The 26,649-nt window shown below is 37.1% G+C and overlaps 1 protein-coding gene and 1 long non-coding RNA gene across 3 annotated transcripts in view; one reads left to right on the forward strand and one right to left on the reverse strand.

Annotated features, from left to right (window-relative positions):
* The window catches only part of LOC106152443 (discoidin domain-containing receptor 2), a 64,403-nt gene that overhangs the window by 31,427 nt on the left and 6,327 nt on the right, over positions 1-26,649 (reverse strand). The window contains exons 1-2 of one of the 2 annotated variants that reach the window (XM_013526028.2): positions 9,214-10,311; positions 4,540-4,645 (exon numbers count right to left, since the gene is read on the reverse strand). In XM_013526028.2, coding sequence (XP_013381482.2) covers positions 4,540-4,645; positions 9,214-9,301 — 194 coding nt within the window. In that variant the 5' untranslated portion in view covers positions 9,302-10,311. Of the gene's footprint in view, positions 1-4,539; positions 4,646-9,213; positions 10,312-26,649 lie in introns of those variants that run through there. The other variant, XM_013526022.2, reaches the window with a different exon arrangement.
* Positions 15,293-23,956, forward strand: LOC147762796 (uncharacterized). The gene is made up of 3 exons (XR_015333437.1): positions 15,293-15,549; positions 22,822-22,892; positions 23,274-23,956. It is a non-coding gene; the product is annotated as an uncharacterized LOC147762796 (long non-coding RNA).

The raw sequence follows: 26,649 nt of genomic DNA on the forward strand, positions 1-26,649 counted from the left end.
AGGAAATTCTTCTCATTTTTACACTAATTAAAGTGGCAAAAGACTAGGGAATTTTTCTACCCTTTTTTCTCCCCTAATATTTGCAGCATGCCATGTACTGAAACAATGGCGTCTCACATACAAACTATTTTATGAAAAACATTCCTGTGGCCAAACGGAAGCCCATTAATTTTTCTTCAACTTGTAAGTTTTTTTTTTTTTTTGAATCTGCTTTGTCTTTATAATGCCAACATGGGACACACTGGGACTAAGACTCCTGACCTTCATAATATGTGAATCAAAATCTCACCCCTGATCTAGAAAACCCATGCCATTTTTTGCATCAATCTAATCATTGTGAACCCCATTTTTAACAATGCCTCAAAGCTTTGTATTTTAAGATCACATTCAATAGGCATGCACTAACAAACACCCAGGAAATATCATACATATCCTAACATACAGACATTTACACTATATATTGTATCACTGGATAGAAAACAGACCACCATGATAATATACACCCACGGTGATGTCATAGTGGATGTAATGACAGGGCTATCACAGCAAGTTAGCCTCTATACTGACCAGCACCTGCTGCCTAAGATGACCACTGTGCATCACTGAAGGCAATATGATGCAACATGCTACTTAATACAAAATTACCATGAGCTGGGAAATTACAGACAGAAGCTGGGACTCAAAACATGGAGATGACCAATTTCTTTTGTTTTTTTTTTTCTCCATTTTCCTCCCAGCATTTTAGTCATTTATTGCTGAGAAATAAACAATTCTGGTTATTTCTGAAGTCTGAATCAGTTGTGCCTGGCACCACAAATACATAAAACTCGCTCCCTTTCCAATAAATAATATGATTAATGAGATTCACTCTCCCTGCCTATCTATAAAACAGGTGTATGGGGATCACCTTATCTCCCCCTCCATCAATTACAACCTTTATCCATACCTCCTTCCACTGTGCACGCCAGCTCACTGCCAGAAAAATTATTTCTAATCTACAAATAATGTAGTTAGGATTTTCAACTTACAGATGGCAAACAGGCTGCTGATACTACAGAAAGAAAAAACTGCAGCTCACTCAGCAAAGAGGAATTATCCAGATGAAAATTCAACTCGGCAATATGCCATGAGATTTGAAAATTGTTTTGTCACCTGTTATGGGTTATCTTTAAGGTATCACTTGAAAGTCCAGATAAAAAAGATTTTTATCCTCTAGTATCCTGTGTAAGATATTCAGTAGAGTGGGCACCATTATGAAAGGTGTAAGGTGCCTTGGTGCATAGGAGTGAAATACGTAACCTGGGCCAGCAGGAGAGAGAGGAAAAAAACTGGAAGAAAAAGAAAAAAAACTAACAAGGCGGATATTCATTACATGCAGAAAAAGCAAATTACCCTACCTATCTGGATGAGGGATTTTACCTGTATTTTTCCTTATCTTTCATGGACCTTATGTACCTAAGGAAAGACCTCCATGATTTTTTTATCTTGGAATTAATGAAATTTATTATTTGCAGACTGATTCCGTCAGCGAGCTATCAGTACATTGCAGGTAGCTGAGAGGGTTAAAGCATGCCTGAGGTTGGGCAATCACTCTGTTATACAATCTCCACAGGATATTAGTTTCTATGCAGGAAGAAAGTGCATCTCCTTGATTTACACAAAATGCCTTTCCAAATGCATTTTGCAATTCTCTAAATGAAAATGTTCTCATATTTTTACTTGCTTTAATTTTATGTGATATGATGCAGGTAAATTTTTTTTGGAAATACCAAAATCTTAAAAAGTTCAAAATCTTTAGAACTTGTTAAATATCTGGAACACAAATGATACCCAAGTGTTAAATTAGTATATTATCTTCCAATGATCAAGATACAAAATCCATATTCAAGTTCTTTGTTTTCTTAAGTCTTGTCTGATTCAGATAAAGGTGTTGGCCATTCAGTGGCCATGTGTAATCTTCATACAGATTGGCACCTGTAACAAAGTGACCAGTCAGGAGATATCTACTGATCAAATTGTCATTCAACTCTCTTTTGCCAAACATTGTCCATCTTATTATATGCTTTATCGGTGACAGAAACTGGCCATGAGAAAAATTAAAATCTCAGCTTCTCTGACATACAGAGAGTTCATGAAAGTTGAAAAGATTCAGATTTCTGTAACTTCAGGAAGATGAAACACTACGCGCTTTTACTGGAACTGAAAATAACTGTTTCTCCTGTGACTGCACGAATACATGGTAATGTTACTGAAAAAAGAAAAGAAAAAAAGCCACAAAAATGTATTGATGGACAATTCATGACTGGTGCATCACATGCAAAGGAGTCATCAAAAACCAAAGAAATTGGAAAATAGCCTTTCATACCATGATTTATGGTTATGCATTCCCATGTTCTTAATTTACCAGTATACCAACTGACAATTACCTCAGAAAAAGAAAAGAAAAGGCCAACTTCTTCAGTCTTTATGCCGTAACATCCCACATCCTTCTTGGACTATTAAACTAACAATAGGAGAAGACATAGTAAGAAAGGATATCATGCAATATTCCATTAGGATGCATTCAGCTTAGTTCCTACTTCAGTATCTGTGGGTGCATTTCCACTGACAACGGAAAAATGGGTTCCAAAGAGTTCTCACAGATATAACACCCAACTGTCACCAGCTCAGCAGAAGTCTAACTTCAATTTTCAACTTTGTACCAGTTCTAAAGCTTGCAAGGTTTCTGAATGAAATTCACCTCTTTGTAGACATCTTCTTACATTATTTTTTATAAAACAATTCAGTTAAATGGGCTACCACTGGAGTGGTGACTACCAGTCATATTAATATGACAATCTGTGAGGTCACTTAAAATATTTCAAAACGTATGCATGGACCTTTACTATTGGATTTATCATATGTTCTATAAAGCTTCTGATGTAGTCAAGCACATTAACCAGGACACATCAGCTTCCAGGTGAATAAGTTATCAGATCCAGAAACATAAAGCTTGAGTGTTAACATGACATCAGATCCAAGATTGGTTCTATTATTACATGCCAGCCAGCCTTATCTGTGTTCAACACATAACATCTTTACCTTGTTACAATGTCATCTTTCTTCTGACAGGGTGACACCTAAGATAACCTGCAGTTTTAACTGCCATGGAAAAATGGTTTACCTAAAAACACCCATCTCTTCTGTCGCCATTTTCAGAACCATAGAAATATTATGCAGAGAGAGGCTTATATATATTTCGTATTAAAAAAGCAACCTAGACAAACATTTATCAACATTTTACTTTGGAGAGCCAATAAGGCTGACCAACAAGGAATTTTCTCTGCTGTTAATTTCTCTCACACTTCCTCAGAATTACTTAGACAATTTGTGCAATTAGACAAAAAGTGCACAAGCTTAAGAGATATATTTTCTCCACTATCATCAATGATACACGCGCGGTGACCTGTATGGTAAAAAACTAATAATAGATTCTCATTTGGGCTTTGATATTGCTTTTAATGTGTTATTGATAATGTTGATGTCGCCATTGTAATGGTATGGGAAGATTCTGACCATGACTTGGAGGCTCTTTATGGTTGATGTAAATCAGTCTTTGCCCAGACAGACTGACTAAAATGTTGCAATAATTAATTCTGTTTTCCTACAGACAGCTATAAAACTTCCACTGTGTCACAACATCTGGTGCGACGGGGTCGGTAAGACACCACTCCGCGGTAAGCGTACTTGACACATGTGAATGTAACATACGGACAATTTTTTTTCTAATTGAATCAAACTATGCTGAACCTACTGCGACAAGCTGTCCAATATTTAACATAATTGTACAATCATGACAGTAACGTGAGCCATGGTGGCAGTGACAGCACTGGTAGCATATTTCTTGATTATCAAAATACTGACACTGGTACTCATGAACACAACTATAAATCTTGATGATTTCATAATTACTATTATATCATCAAATTGGCCAGCATGAGACACTAAATTAATCACTTTACCATTACTGACTTTCCTTTTTAATTAATTACATTAACAGATGAAAACCAAATCTGGAAATTTTATGAAAAAATTTTTCATAAACTTCTAATTTCAGAACTAGAAGAGAGGAGTGAAAATTGTTCTCCTAGAGCATTTTTTATGCCTATGTTAACATCAAAGTAATCTATCATGTGTGGAGGCAAAGACAGTGTGGACATGGAGGAGGGATCCATCTACCACTAGCTAGACTCTGTTAATTAAACCCACCAAGAGATCAATACTCTCTGTTAATGGATCTCTCAGAACCAACCAGTCAAGCAATTATTTCGCAAAAAAAGGGAGGTCTGGAATGTTACTTAAACTTTACTTATATTAGGTTTCCACCTACGCTAATTATCATCTCTGTGGTAATTTTGAGAATAACACTTCTGCTTCTTTTTTTCTTTCATTTTAAAATAGCATGTTTGAATGTTTGATCGGACTTCAACCCAAAGGAAGGATAGTGTTAATCAGAAAACTCATTTGCTAATGTACTTCGATGAGCAAAATTCGACTTACCTTGCAAATTTTGCACCTACGCTCTCCTCTTCGAACGATGAGCTTGCTGTGACGGCAGAGTCTGGAATGGCACCCGACTGCATACCAAGAGGAACGCGGCAGTTTGCTGGAACAAAACGTGAAAAAAGTATGATCATTTTGATTGAAATTGTGAAACTGAGCTGCACTGCAGTTAGTGCATTATTCTGAGAGAAGTAAAAAGTTAAACTTAAGTTATTAGGCATTTAACTTTAAGAGTCAAGAATATGGAGATTTTGATCCAACCCCTCTCTCATTCAAGGACTAGCTGTATTAAAAAAATTTGGGAATCTCCAAAAGGGAATTTTGACACTTTGGCCTTTAAAAAAACAACAGTCATAGCTGTAATGATGTAAGGTTTACTGATTTTTGTTCCAGAATTGAATTATAATTTAAATATATTTATTTTAAAAATCTACAATTTAAGGAAATATGCCACCAATATGTTAACACATGCAACCAGCCTAAACTAGTCATATTCCATCAGAAACATAATGCCTTGGTCCATTTTCCCATCAGGCCATGGCACAAATCATACACAGCCACTCTCTAATTGATTTCTTATGTTGCCCAATACATACAAGGGCTACGGCAACATTTAGCCAATATTAAAACTCTTTCTCTCTTCTAAACACACAAATCCCCCTGCACTGCTTTTATAGACCTTCTTGTTCAGTCCCTCCCTGACCCAAACTCCCCACGTTCCGAACAACAGAGGCCCACACAGCCGAGACGAATTTCAATAATACCATACTAATGATTAAACAAACACAAGAAACATTATAAAAACAGGCAAATAATAGCAGAATTGCCGGCATCTAATTAAGCATGGACTTGCGACTGACTTGATTAATTTAAGCCGTGTTTTGATATCAACAGTGGTGTATTTATTTTCTAGAACGCCACCAGACCTATTTAGTACAGTTACCTTTTTCACGGTCAAAAGCTGATTAGACTAAAATTTAGGAGGAAAACCTGCTAGCGCACCCATGTATTATAAACTATACAAATATTCATTCCATACAAACTCGCAGGTTTTTTGGATTGAAAATCCTGAATAGGAGGTAATATGAATAGCTTATTAGTGCGCTTGAACGACTCATTTATACAAGAAGGTGAAATTTCATAAAAGAAACATGTCAACCAGAAGATGAACTGAAATCTTTTCAGACCAGGGGCGTTTTTTTTAGCCAAGCTCTTTCCCTGGTTGTCATTTACAAGGGTCGCTCATTTTTTCCTCGAAATATAAAACACAATAAAAACTTGGAAGTAAATGTCAGTCGAAAGAACTAATATGGAATTCATTTACATACAGTTGTGACTTCATGCTATTAATGCCCAGGTAATATGATCTGTTAGGGCCTAGGAGTACAATGCTTGCCAACACGAGTAATATTCCACGACCTTTTGTGCTGGCTTAATGCTATACTACCATACTACATCACACCCAGGATGACCGTTAACAATGTCCACTACTACTACTACACAATGATTTATATACATTTAATTACTTTATTTCCTACTGGCCACAATAGAATAATAACTGTGGTTGCAACATTGGAGAAATATCGGAACAAAATCTGTGCTCAAAACAGCAAATACTTGTCTCATGATTTTCATCGGAAAAATGCTCTCCCCACTTTCTGTTCATTTTTAGCCTTGCTGGTAGATTTTTGACATGGGAGAGCCATGAAAATGTGAATTTATATCCATTTTCACACAGAGCAGAAGGCAATCAGTAATGATATTGGAACTAAAAACATTTAACAATGTCAAAACACAATCACACCCGCCTCCTCTGGACAATGACAAATGCTACTGCACACTTTACGAGCCAAAGCATCTCATTAATTTTCCTCGGTCTCTGAAAGTGATGGAAGTACGAAGTACAGCCCTGTGAAACTTTTATGACACGTGGACTACAAAACTTAACGCATATCTCATTTGTCATGTAGATGAACTGAAGTAGGAAGATAAAATATTGACTGGAGTCTACTATTAAGTATACTTCATAGTGCTTTCTCCGCGGTATCAGAGTGGAAATCGGGGATTGCAGCATTGTCTAATATTCTCTCTGGCGTGTAAAGGCCTATATTGATCAAATTCATCTTTGTACCATTCTCCTAAGAGTTATGACTTTTTACTTGAAGGCTAAAATGATGGGACTTTCTAAAAGATGCCTGAAACATGATTAATTGTTTTTATATTGATAAACTGTATTCTCCTGATTTGCCTCATGCTTTTTTTTCAGTGTGTTCAACATGTACTGTTTGTATTGACTTCTGAGCTGGAATCCCAGCCAGCACATATGTCAGTCTCTCATATTGGATCATCCACGCCAGTGAACAGCATGAAAAAACCATACACAATGCTGATAATGGGGCATAACTGTGATCCCTTTTTTCTTCATGGTATTTTGCTTTAGAACAACTAAGATAATTTCTCATAAAAATTCTATTATCAAAATTCTATTTCTCCTGCATAATGAACGGAATAGAGTGGATTCAATATCAGAATTCTGAATATTCATAACATGTAATTGACTTCCTGTGAGAAGTATTTTTTTTTATTTTAAATTGGCTCTGTTAAAAGTTTGGATAATATATGTATCCGTCTACCCAATTATCTTCACAAAGGGCCTACAGTCTTCCTTTAATACCTAAATTTCTTTTTTCATTTTTTTTGCAATCTTCTGTTCTTTTTAAAGACCAATATCTCACTTTTATTTTTGGCGTGTCTGCTTTGCAGCCTGATTAAGATGATAAGACACGCAACCACAGGCTAAATTTTTCTGTCGCTTTCAAACAACTTTCATAAACACCCTGTGCATCATGTTGCCAATTTAGTAGAGGAATAAGCAGGAAGGTTTATTTCTATGAAGCAATGGCCTCCACTATAAATTCTTTATATCAGTTTGCTGGCCACAGTGGCTGACTCCATGGAAACCATCAAAAGGATGCATTACGCTCAGTGAAACTCAAGTCCAGTGCAAACTTATCAACAGCAGTTAAAAAACCATTACCACAAAGTTATAGTACTTAACTACTGAATAATGTTAATCAGGTTTTGTGGTTAGGGTTTTTGGGTGGTTGAAGCAACATTTTTCTAGCCTGTGTCATGTGCAATTTAGTGAACTGATCTAAATACCCTATGCTCTGAAAAAAAAAAAAAAAAAACTGCCAGATGGCTCAACTACAAATATACGCCAAACATGCAGAAGTCAGGAGGCAGGGCTGTACTAGGGGCAAAGCTGCAATGCAAAACACACTGAAAACCCAGATGCTTTGCCCCTGTGAACTTTCAAGCAGCTCATAAGATACCTAGCTTGTTTATAACTTACAGGTAACAAGATAACAAAATTCCTCGAAGAGAGGCCCTTGTGGCATCAAGGATGTGCTCACAACTGATCTAACTTAAACATGAAACAGTCTAAACGACATTATCAAACAACCTGGTTGTACAGGGATCCCCACCTTGCCACCCTGAGTTTCAGAGATAATAGAGAACCTTCACAGTTAGAGTGATGCTGAAGGTCAATTTCCAGTTATCACTGAGACTAAGGGTGCACCAACCACATATTTTAGTTCAAGTTACTCCAGTTGTGACAGGTAACTGAGGTGCCCCTATAGCAACTACTTGTAGAAGAAAACTGCCTTTGCTCGACCAGTTAAGCGAGGAATAATAAATCGTCGTTGTTATTCATCCCATCATCACATTGGCTCATGAGGAGACATGCTATCATCACATTAACCTAACATCTCATAAAGATGTCTCTATTATAACCAGGCATTTTGCTACATGGTTCCGTCACAGGTATGCTGAGTGAACACGCTGAACACAGGGCAAATAAATGGCAGCTGCACATGCGATGACAAATATTTGCTGTACGGTCTAGGTGATATTTGTATTGGAAGAAATTACCAATGTATGAGACCATAAGCGGATCTCTTTTCTCACTTTTCCCCCCTTGTTAATACCCTCAGGTGCCATACTCTCTGATCTTTCCTTGGTATGCAATCTAGGGTTCACATTAAGCAGCCTTAGAGGCTCATCTATTCATGAATACACTTTATCTTGCACGATGGAAATATGTACACATATTCCGCCTAGGGGAAATATGGGCAATAACCATATTGGTAAAGGAATATATTTATATTCTCCTCAATAGAGTGCTTACCATAAACTGAATTAAGGATATAGATTGATGATTCACTGACCTCATAAATTTAGTATTATCACGACGTCTACTAATTTTCCACTCGTAAGTAGATGATGTATTATCCACTTCTTGATCCCTAGCATGTTTTCTACTTTGTAAAGGCTTAAGGGGTACAGGGGTTATAAATGATGAATGGCAAAAAATAAATTACAACATATTTAACCAAAATGTTATCTACGCAAAATTCTACCTTATTTTCATTGAAGAAGAGAAGGATGAAAACATGATTTTCAGGTGCCATTCAAAATCAAAAATAAACTGAAGAACTAAAAACCTACAAAATTGAACCTCTGTACCATTTTCAATTATTTAACTAAGTAATTCAGAATTTCATGAAAGAAACTATTCCCATAAATCCATTTAGTAAATACCGGCAAAGAAAATATCAAACTGTTTCATTTCTAACCTCTTCCCTTGTACTCTGGCTTTCTACTCACCATATTTATTACAATTTCCAGGTTTCAAACTCAGTAGCACAAGCCCAAGGGCCAGAGCCAGCTGTATTTCCTCCTTTAATCTCCACATTCTGTTTACAAACTATGTACATCAGCGGTAGACAGCACAGTAAACACACGTTTCTTTTCTAATTGGATATCAAATATATCTGACATTCCACAGGACTCAAGTTCAGTGAGTTCGTAAGTGCACGAGGCACTGTCTTTAACTTTCCCTCAGTTCCTTTACTTAATGAGTAGATATTCCGTATCTCTAACACACCACTATTCCTCCGGCTTCCTGAGCCCACTGGTCCATTATCCAATTTGTGTCAATCTCTCCCCAACTTTATGAGAGCTGTCTCCCAGTTAGCGTGACAGTGGCTGCTTTGTTACACTGCCTGCCACGGCTTTCCTCACTAATGTGTTCACTCAGGTGTCCGCTGCCCCCTGTCAGTAAAAGGGGGAGCCACAAGCTGTCGGCACCTCTGTGTGTGGAATACTACAGTGACTGCCTGTCTTCACCTCAGGTTTCAATCCAGGCAACTTCCTAATCATAAAACCAGTGTTGAATCCACAAGTATTTCAAGCTGACTCCTGTGCTTCAGCAGAGACCTCTATGTTTTAGTATGGCCACTGTAAATTGGCTTTTCCTTTTGTAAAGCAGTTCCCTAAAGCTGATTCAAGTTGTAATGTTCTCTATCTTCTGCCCATCAATATACAAACTGAGCACCCTGTGGGTGAAGGGGTGTTTTTAAAACTGAAATGGAATCCGTGACACACGGGTTTGTAACAGTGCAGCTTCTGTGACTTGTACAAGAAGTGTGCTGAGTGTCAACAATACAGAGCTGACTATTGGGTAACTTATGCCAGCTCAGGAGAATGGAGAGAGAAATGCGGGTATTTTGATAACCGTTTCATGAAATGGTTGTGTCCTTGTCACAGTCTAAGCAAGGTGTGACAAAGCACAATACGACCTCAACCACAGTGTTGCTTTTGTCTGCCTGGATCAACAAACAGAAATTTTGGGATATTTACTTTGTTATCAATTGCTGACGGCAAATTATGAAAGGTTTTTTCACAACCTGTCACCCCTCAACTAGGTAATACTTCCTCCCAGTCCAGCATGACAAGAGAAGTCCCTCCACACAAAACCTTTCATATCACATACCAATGAAATTACTAATGAAAGACTCAGGAAGTGTAAACCCTCCTCGTGTCAAATTTGGGAAAATATTTCGTCTGTCTCGCTAGCCAATTACAAAATCAACTTAAATCACAGGTTGAATTTTCTCTTGACTTTTTCCACCCCAGAAGAAGGCCACCCATACCACGACAACAAAAGAAATGACAATGATCTACAAGCTGTCATTGTTCAAGAACATAACCCCTTTCAGTCACTCCCTTTAATTTTGTTCAATTATCTAAAATGTGTGTTTTGGAGGCGGTCCCTCAATGGGATGCGAGGAAGACTTTCTGTGAGTCGTCAACATGGATGATAATAATAAGCTGTTCTTGTCAAAGACCATAACACTTTCTGGTCACTCCCTTTAATTTTGTTCAATTATCTAAAATGTATGTTTAACAAAGTGGTAATAAAACATTAAACAGGTCACACAGATAAGGTATTTTAAAGCAGAGACGGGGGGGGGGGGGGGGTCACCTGGAGAAAGCAATCAAGGCACAGGTAGAAATAAATAATGACTGAGAAATAAAGGACAAACTGATAAGCAAAAGGGAGCACTCTACATTAATCAATGGAGTAAATATGTCATCAACAAAGAAAGGACAATCCATATCCATCATACCTGTGTGTGAGGGTGCTTTGAAGGACAGTAACAATGACAATTTCATTTCTATTGTCATCATAGGAAGTGGCCATTCCACAACAAGATGAAGATCACCCAAGTGAGCTTTTACATTAGCCTCCCCTTTATATACCTATTATCATTTAATACCCGCAGGAGGCATAAAAATATTCTGCCCACAAAATAGTAATTACAGTCATCACAGTGAATGTTTTATTCCTCTTTCTTGTCCATAAGCAAAGATTTAACTCCAATTTAAGAAAGTCCACTGGTAAGTGGGGTTTATTCATAGGATATTAAGCTGATAATATCTATGAAAAACAGAGTATACCTTCAACATGAGAGAGGGATAATGTCCTGCATCAGCTATCAGCCAGCGATGTAAACATTTGCCGTGTATCTGCCAGGTTCATTTCAATGTTTATGCAGAAGGGAAAGAAATGAGAAAGTTTGGCCATTTTCAAAGCAAAATTCCCAGTTGGTGTTTTCAAGCAAACATGCCGTTTCTCGCATACTAAGTTAAATGTTTAAACAGCCAAAATAACAGGAAATGGCACGTGATGATAATAATATCAGAAATCAGAAATTCAATGTCATTTTTTAAAATATTAGATGGCATAGATGCACCACAGCATGATTTACCAATGATGGTATCTGGATATTGGGATAAGGAATTTGTTTCACTTCATCAACACAAAAATTAGTTTTTTACTAGAAATTCTAATGGAAAAAAAATCTAGATTTTTCCAAATGGCAGTCTAAATGGGGTATAATATAAAAAGTGAACCATCTGCTGAGACATCTGTAACAGACACTTGAATATGAAACTGTAGCAAGCTGGCAATGATGACCAGGCTATAAAAATATATATAAAATTTCCATTCATAAGTTATGTAATGAAAAAGAAGTAAGGGGGGAGGGGCGGAGTTAACTTCAGGTGTGTTTCCAGTTTCAGGTCAAGCAATCAACTGACTGATAGCAATACACTACTATCACATTGTACAATATCCAATTTAATGTTTCAAAAACTATGTTCGCATGCATAACAATAAACTATACAGGGGCTGTGAAAAGTAAATCACTGGCAAACTTTAAATGTCTGTCATATAAATGGCCCATAATTCATACCAGATTATCCCTGCAGGTGGCTAATTATTTATTCATATCAATCCAAGGTGCTGGGGAAGTCTGCGTAATCCGACAGCAGATCTCTAGAGCAATAATTCATAGTGAAACGTGTACCACTGTGTCCAATTCCACGTATTAAATCAGAATGCAGGTTTGTGAAACCAGGGAGAAAATGTCTTTGTTAACCTTTATAATAAATTTCCAAATGGCTTGGATGTTATTGAGATCCCTGCGCTGATAATGTGGCATTTTGTATAAATATTATTTTCTCTTTTTTCATGTCAACACATTGAAAGGATGGGAATAGACGGCAAATCAAAATTGACCAAAAGCTGCAAAAAATTGTTGGTCGTGTAATTTTCTACTGGATACAATATGTTTTTCCACTTTCAAAATGTGTTCATGTTTCTGTATGTGCACACCTAAATGATGCAGCCAGAGAGTTATATAACCTACAGTAGCACTTGCCCAATCACCGCATCAACAAACAAACCTATCACAAAAGTCAACAAAAGAATTTCTCAAATAAATAAACAAGAACAAAATTTGATCTGAGCATATGAGCAATCACAACAGAGATAAGGTGCCAGTCTAATCAAAATAATTCTGGTGGCAAATTACCTTATTTTATACACTTTCTAATTACACCACAATTCATGTCATGGGAATTCTTCATCAAACAAAAGCAGTGGCAGGTTGCAAATGCCCAAGGGGGGGGGGGGGGGGGGGGGGGGGGAAGGGAGAGAGAGAGAGAGAGTCTGTAGAGTCTGATCAGTTGTAATTTCCATTAATTCAGAAAAATTACAAACTTCTTCAAATTTAGTATCAAACAATTTTTAAGTAATCTTGCCATAACATGTTTCTTATATTTTTTTTATGATTGAAAATACCTCTTCTTATTAAGAGAGTCAAACTGAAAAGGGAAAGAGGAGACCTCAATAAAATTCGACCAAAGTTTATTCCAATATGATCACTTGACATTCTCATTTCTGAATGAAGGAGTGAAGAAAGGATAACAGCCAGAATAGTCACCAGGGAAGCACTTGGCCGAACAGCTTCATGATAAATCAGCTCATAATCGGCAGTGAAGACTCCCTATCTACCTGGGAAATTACCACCATTGTTCCTATCTCTTTTATCTGACCACTGAACGGAGGTGTGCTGCCGCCCATTACACCAGCCACATCAGACCAGATCAGTAGCCTGGTTTTGTTTATACTAGTTATTAGTCCACTCGCCTGACCATCACTTTCACCCAGTGCACATGATAATGACCATGTCCAGTAGACTTTCCCTGGCCTCCTCTTTGATGTTCACCATAGGGGGTTTTCACATAAAACTCACTTAGGCCCATTTTGCATTGATCTTTGCCATAAAAAGATCCTGTCCGACATTGGTGATTGCAATTAACCTGTTTGGTACACAGCATGGGTGCAGGAAATTAATCACCCATCAACAATTAATGTTGACTCATTGCTTTATCAACATGCTGTGCATCTTGTGTGTTAATTGCAATCAACTCAGGTAAGCTAGTTCAGACTTGAACCACTTCAGACTGTAATAAGTTCCAAAATGTGTCATATTAAGACAAAGGTAATAGTGGTCTGGACTTTTTTATTCTTTGTTAAAAATCTAGTTGCCTAACACCACATCATCACAACCCCCCCCCCCCCCCCATCCCCTAACCCAAAACCAGTAACTCAAGAATATTTGTTTCATGGACCCCACCTAGACATATCACAAAGCAAGAAGCATGGCCCAGGTAGAAGGTTTGGGACAAGTTTATTACTTCTTCCCAACTCCTCTTCCTGATGACCACCCAGAATAGTTCTTTACCTGGAGTAATTAACTGGAAGGGTTTTTTTTCTAGAATCATTCCCATCTGTGAATCATTCTCATCCATAGTGTAGCAGCTCTTACTAGATTTATTCTTGCTGCAGCAGACCAATATTTTTGCATAAATCTCATATGAAAGGTGAATTAGGACTACCTTGTGTAACTGAACACTTGCGTGTTTCAGGTGTTTACAACCCCTGCCACAAGATTTGGAGATAAAATTTTACATTAAAACATTAAAAGGAAAAAATGAAGTTATTTGATAAACATGAGCTACCTTTTCTCCTTTCTAAAAAAACTGATCATATGACAAACATCTTTTACAAAATTTTATTAAATGATTTCATATTTCATCACAGAGCTAAATTAACACTTGCAAGTACTCAAAATCATTGCTTTCGTTGACTCAGCACAGATTTATAATTGAAAAGAGATAATCTTTCTCATATCTCTAATATATAATCCTCTCCGTAGGCATAATGCACTATGTGACTGGTGATCAGTCATCGCAGAGTAATATCCACCATAGTGGACACTCACTGGACACTGAGTGGACATATCTCTTCTTCTCAAGTATGCTTGGACTTAGCATGAGAGGGAAGAGGACAAAGGACTGAGCTGTCTAAGACGGGGGACTTGGTACAGGTTAGGCAGGAAACCCCTGTAAGATGATGGCAGACATGCTACATACAAAAGAAGGGAATTTAAAACCATGGTGGTCCTCTCTCCACCAATACACAAGAGAAAGAATTTGGATATTTGCCCATTTAAATAATTTCAGTCCACTGATTATCAGGCCTTTGGCCAGTTATTTCAAAAGAATTCTTTTCTGTAAATGTGGAGCTTTCGTCCCCAACTTAGTTGACCCAATGTGAAAAATGGCTCATAGCCTAGTCAAATTTTGATTAAGAGAAAGCTAGCCTAGATCAAATTTTGATTAAGAGTAGACTATTTCCAACCAAAAGGGTCATTCTTTCAAACCCTCACCCCAAACCATGCTGTCAATGCACCCAGATAATTGCAATCTGTATCATGTTTGTGTCTAAACTAAAATGATTTGACCACCTTTGACTTGAATCATAATATGTGAATAAATCTTAAAGCCAATGTCTCAATGCATGTAACTCTGAGAGCACAGAGGTCTTCACTTTCTTATCTTCATTCAAAAACCCAGCAAGGTGAGAGCAGGTAAAACGTAGCTAAGATTTATGGTCAGTACACAGCATGGGATCTGTATCTGATAGAAAGACCAGCGGTCATTCCTTGGTCATCAGTGGTCAGAATCCATGCACACGTCCAGTTGTCACCCGCCTTTAATCAGTGGAAGTAGCTGTAGCGCTGATGCACTGATAACAGCCAATTTACATATTCATCATTTCATCATCAGAGGCCATTAAAGTCCAATATGTCCATTGTGATGCTTAGATAGGGTAATAGGGAAGCTGGTTTTGAATTTATTCAATTATTTCAAATGAGCCCTTAATGTGGCAAAGGTCACTTTATGGTCAATTGAAGGAATTAGTCTGATTTGCTGTACATCAAGGCTGACAGGTCAGGAAATTCAAAGGTAATGTTTTAGGTAACAGTTGGCAAAGTTTTGGATGACTTAATTTTGATATATGGAGGTAGAACTAAATGGATTAGGAACAAAGCAGAGAAATTAAATGCCAGATTGTCTAAATAAACTTTTTTGTGTGTCAGTTTATTCTGCTGAAAATATACCTTGTCGCATCCCCCATCTATTTATTTATTTATTTGGTTTTTTATTTTTATGTTGACAGAAACAACTAAGAAATGTAACCACTGTTTATTCAGAGATGAGATTCTCCATCACAGCACTTGGATATATTCTGAACACACATAACAACTGTCTTCCCTCTCTATTTCTACTCATTTCTTTACTATCTCTGCTACCCGGGGGCTGAGAACTTCACTTAACTTTCATCATATTTATTGACAGACCACTGCTCCCCTTAAGTGGATTTTAATCACTTGTTCAAGTAGGTTCCAACCCTCTTGTTTATTTAATAAACATCCCATTATCCTGGACCCTACCAGATGGGTCTTGTGATATAATACTTGCATAATGCTATCTGGTCCTCGGCAGAAAGTGTTTTAACCTACTAGTTCAACAAGTGCCAGAGATGAAGTGGAGGCAATACTTGGAAACATTATGTTAATTAATATCACATTAATATACACATTATATTATCATGATGAGCCAACATGGGGAACCAAATGAGGGAAACTTTGAATGGATTCATTCTAATGGCTTAATCTCTATTCAAATGGTGCTTGAACAGGCGCCACATTTTATTTTAAGTACAGTCACTATGGAAATTTGGCAAGTAAAATGCCGTCAAGCAGGATGAATCATGAAAATTGGTGTCTATTCTTTAATGGCCCATGCACAAACAGATTTTCTTTTTTTTTTTTATTTTAACACAATGTCATCTAGGAGTATTTGGAAATGTAGTGGCAATAGTGGTTTTTATCCCTCATCCCTCAATATGACTTCTTTACATTTTTTTTGTCCTATTAAATTGGTTCAAATGGACTGGTTGGCAACATTTTACATTTTTATTTTAAATGTTCCAACAGCGACCAAAATCAAGTCATTAAGAGATCACTTCACCCCCTGGGCCTAGAGGTTATTTGTCCCAGGGAGCCTCTTATTTTGATTCCAGATGGAAGCGTCTTCAGTTTTCAGTGATGGAGGGTCAGATAATAAAACTACCATCAAGTTATGTCACAATAAGGTCTCCTGTATCAAGACACTTTTAGGACCCCAAATGCTTCTTCTTTATAGCAATAGATAACAATGCATAAAAGGTGAGAATCTTCCATTTTCTTGTTTCATAAAAACTTTTTCTTGTCACAGTGGATGCTTTTTGTTACTTTTTTTACCCTCTTTTTTCATTTAATGCAACTCCTGGTTTCTCCGTCAACTTGACTTTCACTAATCACCATCTTTCTATTTAATTTTATACCAACAAAATTCTTCAAATGTCTTGTCTGCCCCCTAGATTTACATCGCTACTCAATCTGAACACTAAGAAAACAAATTAACGGGACCCCTGATATGAATACTTTTTAAGAAAAACAACGAAACATTCGGCTTAACTCCAGAAGGCCTCATTCATCGGTGTAATAATTTCTCCTTCCTCACGTCTGCTGTCCTCAGGTTACAGGAAATCAAACTACTTAAAATTTCAAGGATTCCAAATCAATTCTACCACAAAAAGTCAGGTAGTGCTAAAAACGCCTCCTTTCTGGTGTACAGTTTCCAAAGTGCCATCGCCTGAGCCAAATGACACCACCAAAACACTACCAAATATGGCTACTCCCCTGAATCTTTATGTCACCCTGCATCAAGCCAGTAGTTCATTCACCAACCCACTAAAAATTGTGCCTGAATGTCAAGTTGGGTTATGAGCTTAAGAGTAATTGAGAGAATTCACAATACTGAAATCCTGCCTTCAAAGCTCACTGCATTTTTGTAAGAAGAAAAATCACCCTGATAAAGGTTCTGTCGAGTTGGGTTTGTTGGGGCGGCAGTTATCATGTCTTCCCACTGGGAAAATGTGCACATTTTACAAATGGACTGTCAAACCTTGTAAATGTGGGGCACACAGTTGCCAACTGTCCCGGATTATCTGGGAGAAACCTGCATTTTAATTAAGCATCTGACAATGAAGTCTGGCTTAAACCTTTCTAATAAAATACTGAAAGTACTTATTGACACCATGCTTGATATTTGTCACCGTCCCAATTCTAGTTACACTCATTGTTTCCTGACCCTGTTTTTTAGAATTAAGACCAGTTCCCATTTCCAATTTACAAACATTCTTCACCAAAAAAACATAATACAATATATATTACCCACATTCTGTGCAAAAATATGGTCAGAAGTTATTAAACAATAATGATGATAACAAGTGTTCATATGAAATGTGTCACTGCACAAGTGAATCATCAGTCATCAATATGTGATCTACCTGTAGGTTCAGCACATGGAGAAGCTGCAGTTGCGTATTGTGCTTGGTGAGATTCACAACCATTGCATTAGAGGTGACATAGCCTATTGCAAGAACACAATGACTTAGCTGATAGCCGTCTATCAGGTATCTTTAGCCACACTGTAAGTTATCAAGTCTTTTCATATTAGACAATAAATAATCTGTTTAGTAATTTGCTTCATTGGTGCAAAAGGCAATGCATCATTATTGCTGTTATCATGGAAATGATGATAACAAGAAAAACTCCTGTTATCTCCAGCTTCCTGAGAAAAGTTCCATTGACTTTGAACTACACCTAAAATAGGTGTAATGTGTTCAAACTCAGATAATATCACCAAAACACTTCCTATATATCTACAATATATTTGAAGTTCTTAATGCTTCTAAGGAAATTAATTTGAAAAGACAGATGATTATAGAACCAATTTATGGAAGAAAAAAGCGTAGGGGCATTATCTGAAGTGATAGATGACTTTATTGATACAGGTTTGATTGGGTTTCTACAAGGCTCTGTGACAGTGGACATATCTCACTGCAAGGTTCCCAGTTATTTTATTGTGTTAAATACCTACACCAGAGTGCATTGTATTGGGCTTGCAATAAATATCATGTTTTGATGATTGGTCAGGAATGCCTGACTATGAGCATCTCACGCTATAGCCAGAGGGTCAGCGCGGACAAGATTGCTATAAATTGTCCACATTCCTCAGACTGGGAGACCCTATAAATTAGTAACTCTGAAGAGCTGGGGCAGACAAGAGACAAGATTTTGACAAAGAGGCCTGAACTGTTTCTCACAATCTCACAATTCAAATGTGACCGGTAAATTTAATCAGACCCAATCCAATAAAACCTCTCTTTGTATGTCACAACAAAATTAAATACTTTGAAATGAAATTAAGCTGCAATGAGTGATGGCCAAATGTGACCAGCACAGCCCACATACTGGTTGGTCACTCTTGTGTCCACTACCCATGTGACATAACGGCCATGTGTATGCATACCATATACTGCTATTACATGTTGGTCATCTACTCATTGGGTCATTGAGTCCATGCTTGGAATTGCAATTGAAATATTTGACAAAGACAAAAAAAAATTCATTTGCTATAAAAAGGCTCAGAAAATGTATGATTTCTTGGTAAAGTTACTTTAAACCCAAAACCTAAATTTATCAATGAACTTGATTCAAGCTCATGTTCAGGTGAACTGAGAGATAAAATGATAAATGTCTCTTTAACAGTGGTCAGCTGGACAGGTGGGAGATTACCTGGACCATCCATTCATTACTCCCACCTGTCCACTATCAAGATGGAATAAATTATGACTTTTCTTATCAAACTGGTGACAGAATCCCATCCCTTCCTTCAACAGTAAACCTGACTGTTTCACACTGTTCTATCTGTACTGGTCAGTTCTCTTATCTATCACCCCCATAGGTTGACTTCCTATGATACAACTTAATGACATCCTGCCAAAATTTGTATATTATGAAAGTTAGTGGAGTTACTATGGGTATCAAGATTGGAAAAATATTTATGTATAAAAAAACGAGAAAAACCACCTGAGATCTGCTTCAGCATTTAAAAAATATGCTTATAGCACAGAACATTTATTTTACACTTCAAAGGAATTTTGCATTCCATTTCATAATTACATGGCAGAGATTTACCCCCATTTCAATTTAATGAAAAACAAAGGATTTCATATCTGTACAACTCCAAATACTGGTACAAAAGTATGTAAAGCAATGGGCCTGGTGGCAGAACAGTTGTCTATGAGCAATGTAGGTAAATTTTTGGGCTTTTAAAAACATGGGAGATTATGAACAGATCCTACAGGCAAATATATAACCTTCAGATCAGTCAACAAATATGCCACTCCATCTGTTAAGAAAGAAAATAATTTCATCACGCCTGAATAAATACACATATGAAATTGATGATCCGCCATTGCGTCTAACAGCACACATGATTCTCCTTTATTTTTTTTTCGACCATCAGTTCCCTTTGATTTTCAGCATTATTGACAAAAAATATCAATAATTATGCAAGATTATTTAATCTACCTTTGAATAAGATTCACAATTGCCAACTTTATCCCTTGTCACCGCAAGAAATTATGTGGTTATCGATCAGAGCAAAAACTTTCTTTTCTTGCCATATTTGTGAAGAGGCACAAATAACATTATAACAACAGATTTCCCCAATATAAGTACTTTTCTGTTGGTAATCCTCCAAATAAACATCCCTAGCTGCTGATTCTGGCCAAATTAGACTGGCATCCCTCTCTGTCTAGGTGGTCTCGTTACTACCTGTGGTTCTAGGCACCCGACCCAAGTGATACACAACAACAACAGACCTGATGCAGAACTGTGCAGACGTACTTTGTTGTTTTCTCAAGTCTTGGACAATAACAGAAACGGCACAAGGATTGCTGCACAATTTTATCTCCGGATGTTCTGCATATACCGTTTACTGTCTAGTTTCGTTGACTTAATAAAAAAAGAAACAAAGAAAACATCAGGAAAGGTTTCATCTTTTATGTAATTCCAGTTCCCTGTATATTTCAGCTCTACCCCCCACATCCTGTATCACCCAGGGCACACGCCTCCTGTGGCAGACCAAACACAAAACCAACCATGACTCCTTCTAGACCATTGCTCCAATGTTCCCTTAACCACCCATGCCAAGGGCCCTGATATCAATCAATACATCACAATACATGGATTATCCAATGATCCTCATCCAAAACAGTGGGTATAGTTCATGTGGCCCTGGATGTGTATAATTAAGAAGGATTTGACACTGATCAGCTCCAGAACAAGTACCTTGCTCTGATGTAATGCTATGTATACAGGTGACTGAAGAAGGGATTTCAGGGGCTCTTCAACTCCCTAATCCACAGATCAGTTGACTAATTGCTCTGCAGGGAGATATGGGGGATGGTATATCTATTCCAAGATACTTCTAATTCAATACATCATACAGGTTTACTGAGGCTTTTCTTTTCTTTACTTGATTTCTTTTCTATGTTTAATTTCTTTTTAATCACAAGAATAGCTAAAAAATTCTGGGAAATTCTATAAATTTAATTTTTATCTACCCTACTTTAAAGTTTTGCTTTATTTTTGTCAAAAAATACTTCACAATTATGGTAAGAAAAAAAATCATGCCGGCTTAATATAACATCACAGGGCCTTTGAATCCACAAAAAATAACAAGAGTGTTTCAAGCCAAAATTTGAGAAATTCATCGTGGATTCTTTTTAGACTTCCAATACTTTTGTAAGATAAAATCCCATATCAGCTACATTCCCCATTTACTGTTTTTTTCTATGAGTATGATACCAAAAATCAAACAAAAAAGATTTAATACTTTCAGTCCCCATGAAATAGAGACATTTGATAGCCAACATTTTCATTCCACTGGTAAGTTATAGTTTTTACCGCAATTACTTTTTGATTTAATGCCATTGGATAATGTTGTTTGATCTGATAAAAGTAATGGTTTATTCCAGCTATGTTATCAAGTGTGACTGGCTGGCGTTAAGCTCTCCATACAAGATATCATTCAGGATAATAAATGCCTGAGTGGAACTCTCTCTCTCTCTCTCTCTCTCTCTCTCTCTCTCTCTCTCTCTCACACACACACACACACACACACACACACACACACACACACACACACACATTCTCCTGCACAAAGAAAGCATATCCCTACTGAGGAGATCTGTTTTGCCCTGCAAAAGAAATCCAGTTTAACTCTCTCTTTTTCTTTCGTTTTAGTGAGTTTCTCTTTTTCTCTCGAGATTACTTCCTAGATTGCCTCCTAGCTCATTTCAAAATTATTAGCTAAAGATCTCACCTATGAATGCACATGCCTGCCCTTACATAACATTGTGCAGTATATCAAGATGCCTCAGAGGTCGAGCAATATTTCATCTACAAACTATCAGACTCACTCAAAAAGCTACAATTAGCAATTCAGATTACACCGCCCTGGCACAGGTGAGAGGAAATGTGTAAAATGGAGAAATATGGGGGGACGGTTATCAAAATTATTCAAGGGTTTCAAGGAGTGTGCCTTTTGAGATCCCAAATCCATATTTCTCAGCAGATGTTTTCTTGTCTTTTCAATCATCATATTTTGTGGCTGCAAACAGCTTTAGATCTTGTCTTATCGCCTATTTGACATTTATGCAACTTGCAACACACGTAAGTGGTATCTGGACTCGCATCTCTGTATTTCTGTTCACGTCCTTCAAACTTCAGTTTTCTTTTTATCTAGACACACATTAAGCATTCCTCAGTTTGAGGTTTCATTTGCACTTTTATGTATCATGTTTAAACAATGCAGCTTTATTCCTAATTTATCTGCCATCAAATTCAGATATTTAATTAATCATTCAAATTTTGACCAGAACTTTTCAAGGTCACATCTGTTTACAGACATATCAATTAAGCTCTGTAAATTTCCCCCCTTAAATTAACTTTTGTGAAGAATCATGTCTGCAATGTCTCCCATTAAATTGTCTTTTTTTTCCTTATCAAAGGTAACATGACAGTTAACCTGAGGAGCCAGCCCCCCACCCGCCACCAAATATCAAATAGAAAGAGCCCATAATTGGTTCCCATTCAAGAATGCATCATAAATATTCTGGTTTCTAAAATAGCAGACGTCAACCCTGCAATTCTGTCACATACATTTTCATTTTTCCATGATATAATCTTTTTTGCCATCCAATTTTTCAAACTTAAGTGCGGTAGTATATCTGATATAACAAAACACAGCTATTATCCCATATTGTTTATCTTTCAGAATCTAAAAGTCTATTAAACTGTGTCATCACTCCAATGGTGGATAAATCTACCTGTTCTCCTCCCTGACAGGTAAGTGGGGAACATTGTCATAGATAGCAAAAACAAACAGTCTAATCTACAGACACACTTCAGACTTCGGCAACCATTTGTGTGCTGTTGTCAAGGATGTAGAATTTTGTTTGAGGAATCGAGTGAAGAAACGTGTCGCACGAGCCGCTGAACAAAGATAACTCAGTACTTGCCACCACGCTGGAGTTCCTGCCAATACAACTCGCAGTAATGACCCATAAAAAAGCATTGTAAAGATGGAACATTTTGTTCCCATGTCAAACAAATAAAGTAAATATTTTAGTCTCTAAAAAGGTCCATCTCTGGAGAGAAAAGATCAATTCTTGCGCCTATTATTTCTAATGACACCCTTGAATTTCTATTGCAATTTCATACCTGCAGCAGATGAAGTGAACCAAACAGACATTTACAAATTACAAACCAGATGAACTTGATCAGGACTTCCTATGAAGGAAATCGAACAGCTAAGCACGCTAACAGCACTTTGTCCCCACTGTGGTATCATCTCATTAGTGGGATTCAGTCATGTGACACAACATGGAGAGTCTGCACCATATTTTATCACCAGCTACACTTAAATAATAATAGCATTTCCAACTTATAGTTTTCATCATTATTATAGCCTTTATCAAAAAAACAAAAATTAAATTAAACTCTTTCTCTTAGATTCATTTTCTGTAGAAACCTAGGAATAATGCACTGTAAATAAAACACATCAAAATTCTACTAATACTAACCTATATTTTACTGAACAGTTTCTGTTATTTAAAGAACAATTTTGTTCCTTAAAACATTTTTGTATATAATTACTAACAAACAGACTAATGTGTTTCCAAAAATTGTTGTCTTCCATCTGTCTTAATATTCAATATACAGTAAGCTGCTGCAACTACTCTACATAAACAAATCCTAGATCTTTTTCAAGTCTAAGCCACCTCCATAAAATTCAATTTGCGCATTCCTAACAAAGATATCTAAACCTGTCATAAAAGAGCATAAAAAAGGTTAGTTTACTTCTTATTGAACATCTGCTGGGTTCATTTTTACAGTGCAGCCTGCCTAAAAACATGACTCAGAAACTTCTAAACATGGGCAGCCAAAAAACATACCAAAATCAGATTCACAAATCATGCCAATTCAACTTTTTTCAATTTCAGTAAATATCAATTTGCAGGAGGAAAACTCAATTAGGTGACTACAATAATGCATAAAATTTCATCTGAGATGTTTTTCCCCTAATTTTTATTCAATGAATTCCGTATGTGTCCATTATACAAACAGTGGAGACAAAATTCAACATGACAAACAGCAGAGAGCATCTGGGGCACCAAAGGCACTTCATCAAATTTTTATGACCACCCCAAATCATAAAACTTTTAGGTGAATTAGGATTGGGATTAAGGCTGTCAGGCTGCATATTTTCCCCACACAGAAGTTGTAAATAAGTATGATGATCAGAGTCAAGAAGGCACATCACCTGCAAGGTACTATCAGCTGTGGTTTCTCCAGCCAAGGTTTCCAACAGGGATTCCTTCCAGTGTGTCTGCTGACATCAAACTTTACCCTCAAGATCACCATTAATTTTGATCAACTTTACTTGATTCAAACTGTGTGATCTTTAGGTTTCGAGCCCTGCTCAGCACTTAGATTTTTAGGGATATGTTTGGGATATCAGTGTGGCAGTTTTAACCGGGTTTTCTGAAGTATGCTCAAGTTTTCATTTGTTTCATGACATGAGGTGATGTTTTGTGAAGAGCAAGAACTGGTACAAGCAACTGGCACTTACTGGAATAAATATGTTCAACCTGCTTCTAGGACACACACACACACACACACACACACACACACACACACACACACACACACACACACACACAGGCATACACACACATACACACACACACACACACACATAGCAAGGCAGACAAACTTTTTCACCTTCTCTACAGATCTATTTTCTTCATTATTTTGACAGTCTGTCACTGTGTCCTGCATCTGTTTTATTTTACCACAATCAACCCAGTAAACTCATGGCAACCATGTGTCCAAAAAGTGAGAAAACAATTGAAACCAAGTCAACCTCTGGCTCTCAATGTGGAAAAGGTTGTTCTGCTCAATCACAAATACAGGGGCAAAACAAATATGGTTCCAGGGACAGGTTTCACAAAAATACTGAAGGCGGAAAGTTGGTCATCACTTTACCAGAAGAAAATTTGGTCTATCAATATTCTGGAAAATGTAAAACAACCATTGATTAAACATTTCTTTCTTTCCATAAAACAGGAGCAAAATTCTATTTAAAAAGACTACTATAGATTGACTTCTTTACAGACTTAAAGTTCAGACCAACATTCAACCAAAATTGTTTGGAAAAAAAATCTCAAAAACCTCAAGCATTTTTGAAGACTATCTTTTGATAGCCAACAACATAAGTGGTGACATTCATCACCATGTTTAAAAATGTTGTAAGTCTGTCCAAACTATGGCTACTATTTGATTGACTGATAAAAAAGAATTCAAGATCAAATTTCCAGCTCATTCTAGATTCCCTGGAATGGAATCAGAGAGATGTGGAACAAGAAGAAAGGAAAACAAGCCCAAGACCAAAGCAATAAATTAAAATACGTAAACTGCAAATGTTTGAGTGGTTGCCCTTTTCAAACGATGGCTGGCCAAAGCGCACAAGACCTAATAAGGCATCCAGCAGATAAAAATCATGCCATAGATGAAGATTCCTTTCAGTTGCATAAGTTTACCTTTGATATCTGACTCACTTCACAAAGAAATGGGGGGCAGCATAAATTGTCTGATTTTTCCCCATCAACCAATAAATGTGACACTTTATGGAGTTGGCGAAATATTTGTGGCATGTAAACCACATTTCTCTGGCAGTGATCAGAGTTCAGAAATGATAGAACATGTCAATGGCGGACAGCTGAATGTTCACACAACAGCTGAGCAGAGCACTATGACAATAGAAAGGCTGTTTTACCAGCAACATTTCCAACAGGCCTTAAAATTTTGAGATTGTGTTTGCCAAGTAGGGGTTTACTTTGACCAATAAAAAACTTTCCTATTTTCATGGATCAATCGCACCAATTATTTTTCAAATTTACAAAAATCCCATTATACCACAGCTGCACCTATGAGAAATGTTTCAGTGCTTTAGAATTATGGGATGTATTAAATCCATGGTGGTCCTTTCAACCAGTCAGAGGAGAAAATCAAATTTGACAAAAAATTAAAAATGAGGAGGGAAAACGGCCGCTGAGGTCAGAAGTACAGGTGCCATGCAGTGGATCATAACCGCCAGGTAGAAACATTTTACATGTTCAGACAAAGACAAACTCTTGTGCTGGCTTTATTCTGTGGAAGAGAGGATAACTTAATTACACTGGCATTTCATTCAGTTACTAAAGTGATTCTTGAAATAAAAAGTTATTTTTCACTTTAGGAATTGGTGTTTTACTTGTCCCCCACCTCCTGCCAATCCTTCTGAAACTCAACCTCAAGGCTCCTTACACTGACCAATCAAATCGAAGATTTCAAAGAGGATTGTCTGCAAGGGAGGGAGAAGTAGACATCAGAACCATCTTCTTCTATAAATTAAGGCTAAAAACTCTTTTTTTCAAACCTGACTCAATGTGGCATGAGACCAACAATCGTAAAGATTAAATTGTCGTCTGCAGAAGTGAATCAGTCAAGTATCTGGTCCATACTGGTCTGTAAAAACTGCAGGAATAAAAAACACCAGCCG

This window comes from Lingula anatina, chromosome 3 (genome assembly GCF_051362555.1).
Source record: "Lingula anatina isolate TDL-2025a chromosome 3, LinAna3.0, whole genome shotgun sequence".
Classification (NCBI taxonomy): Eukaryota; Metazoa; Brachiopoda; class Lingulata; order Lingulida; family Lingulidae; genus Lingula; species Lingula anatina.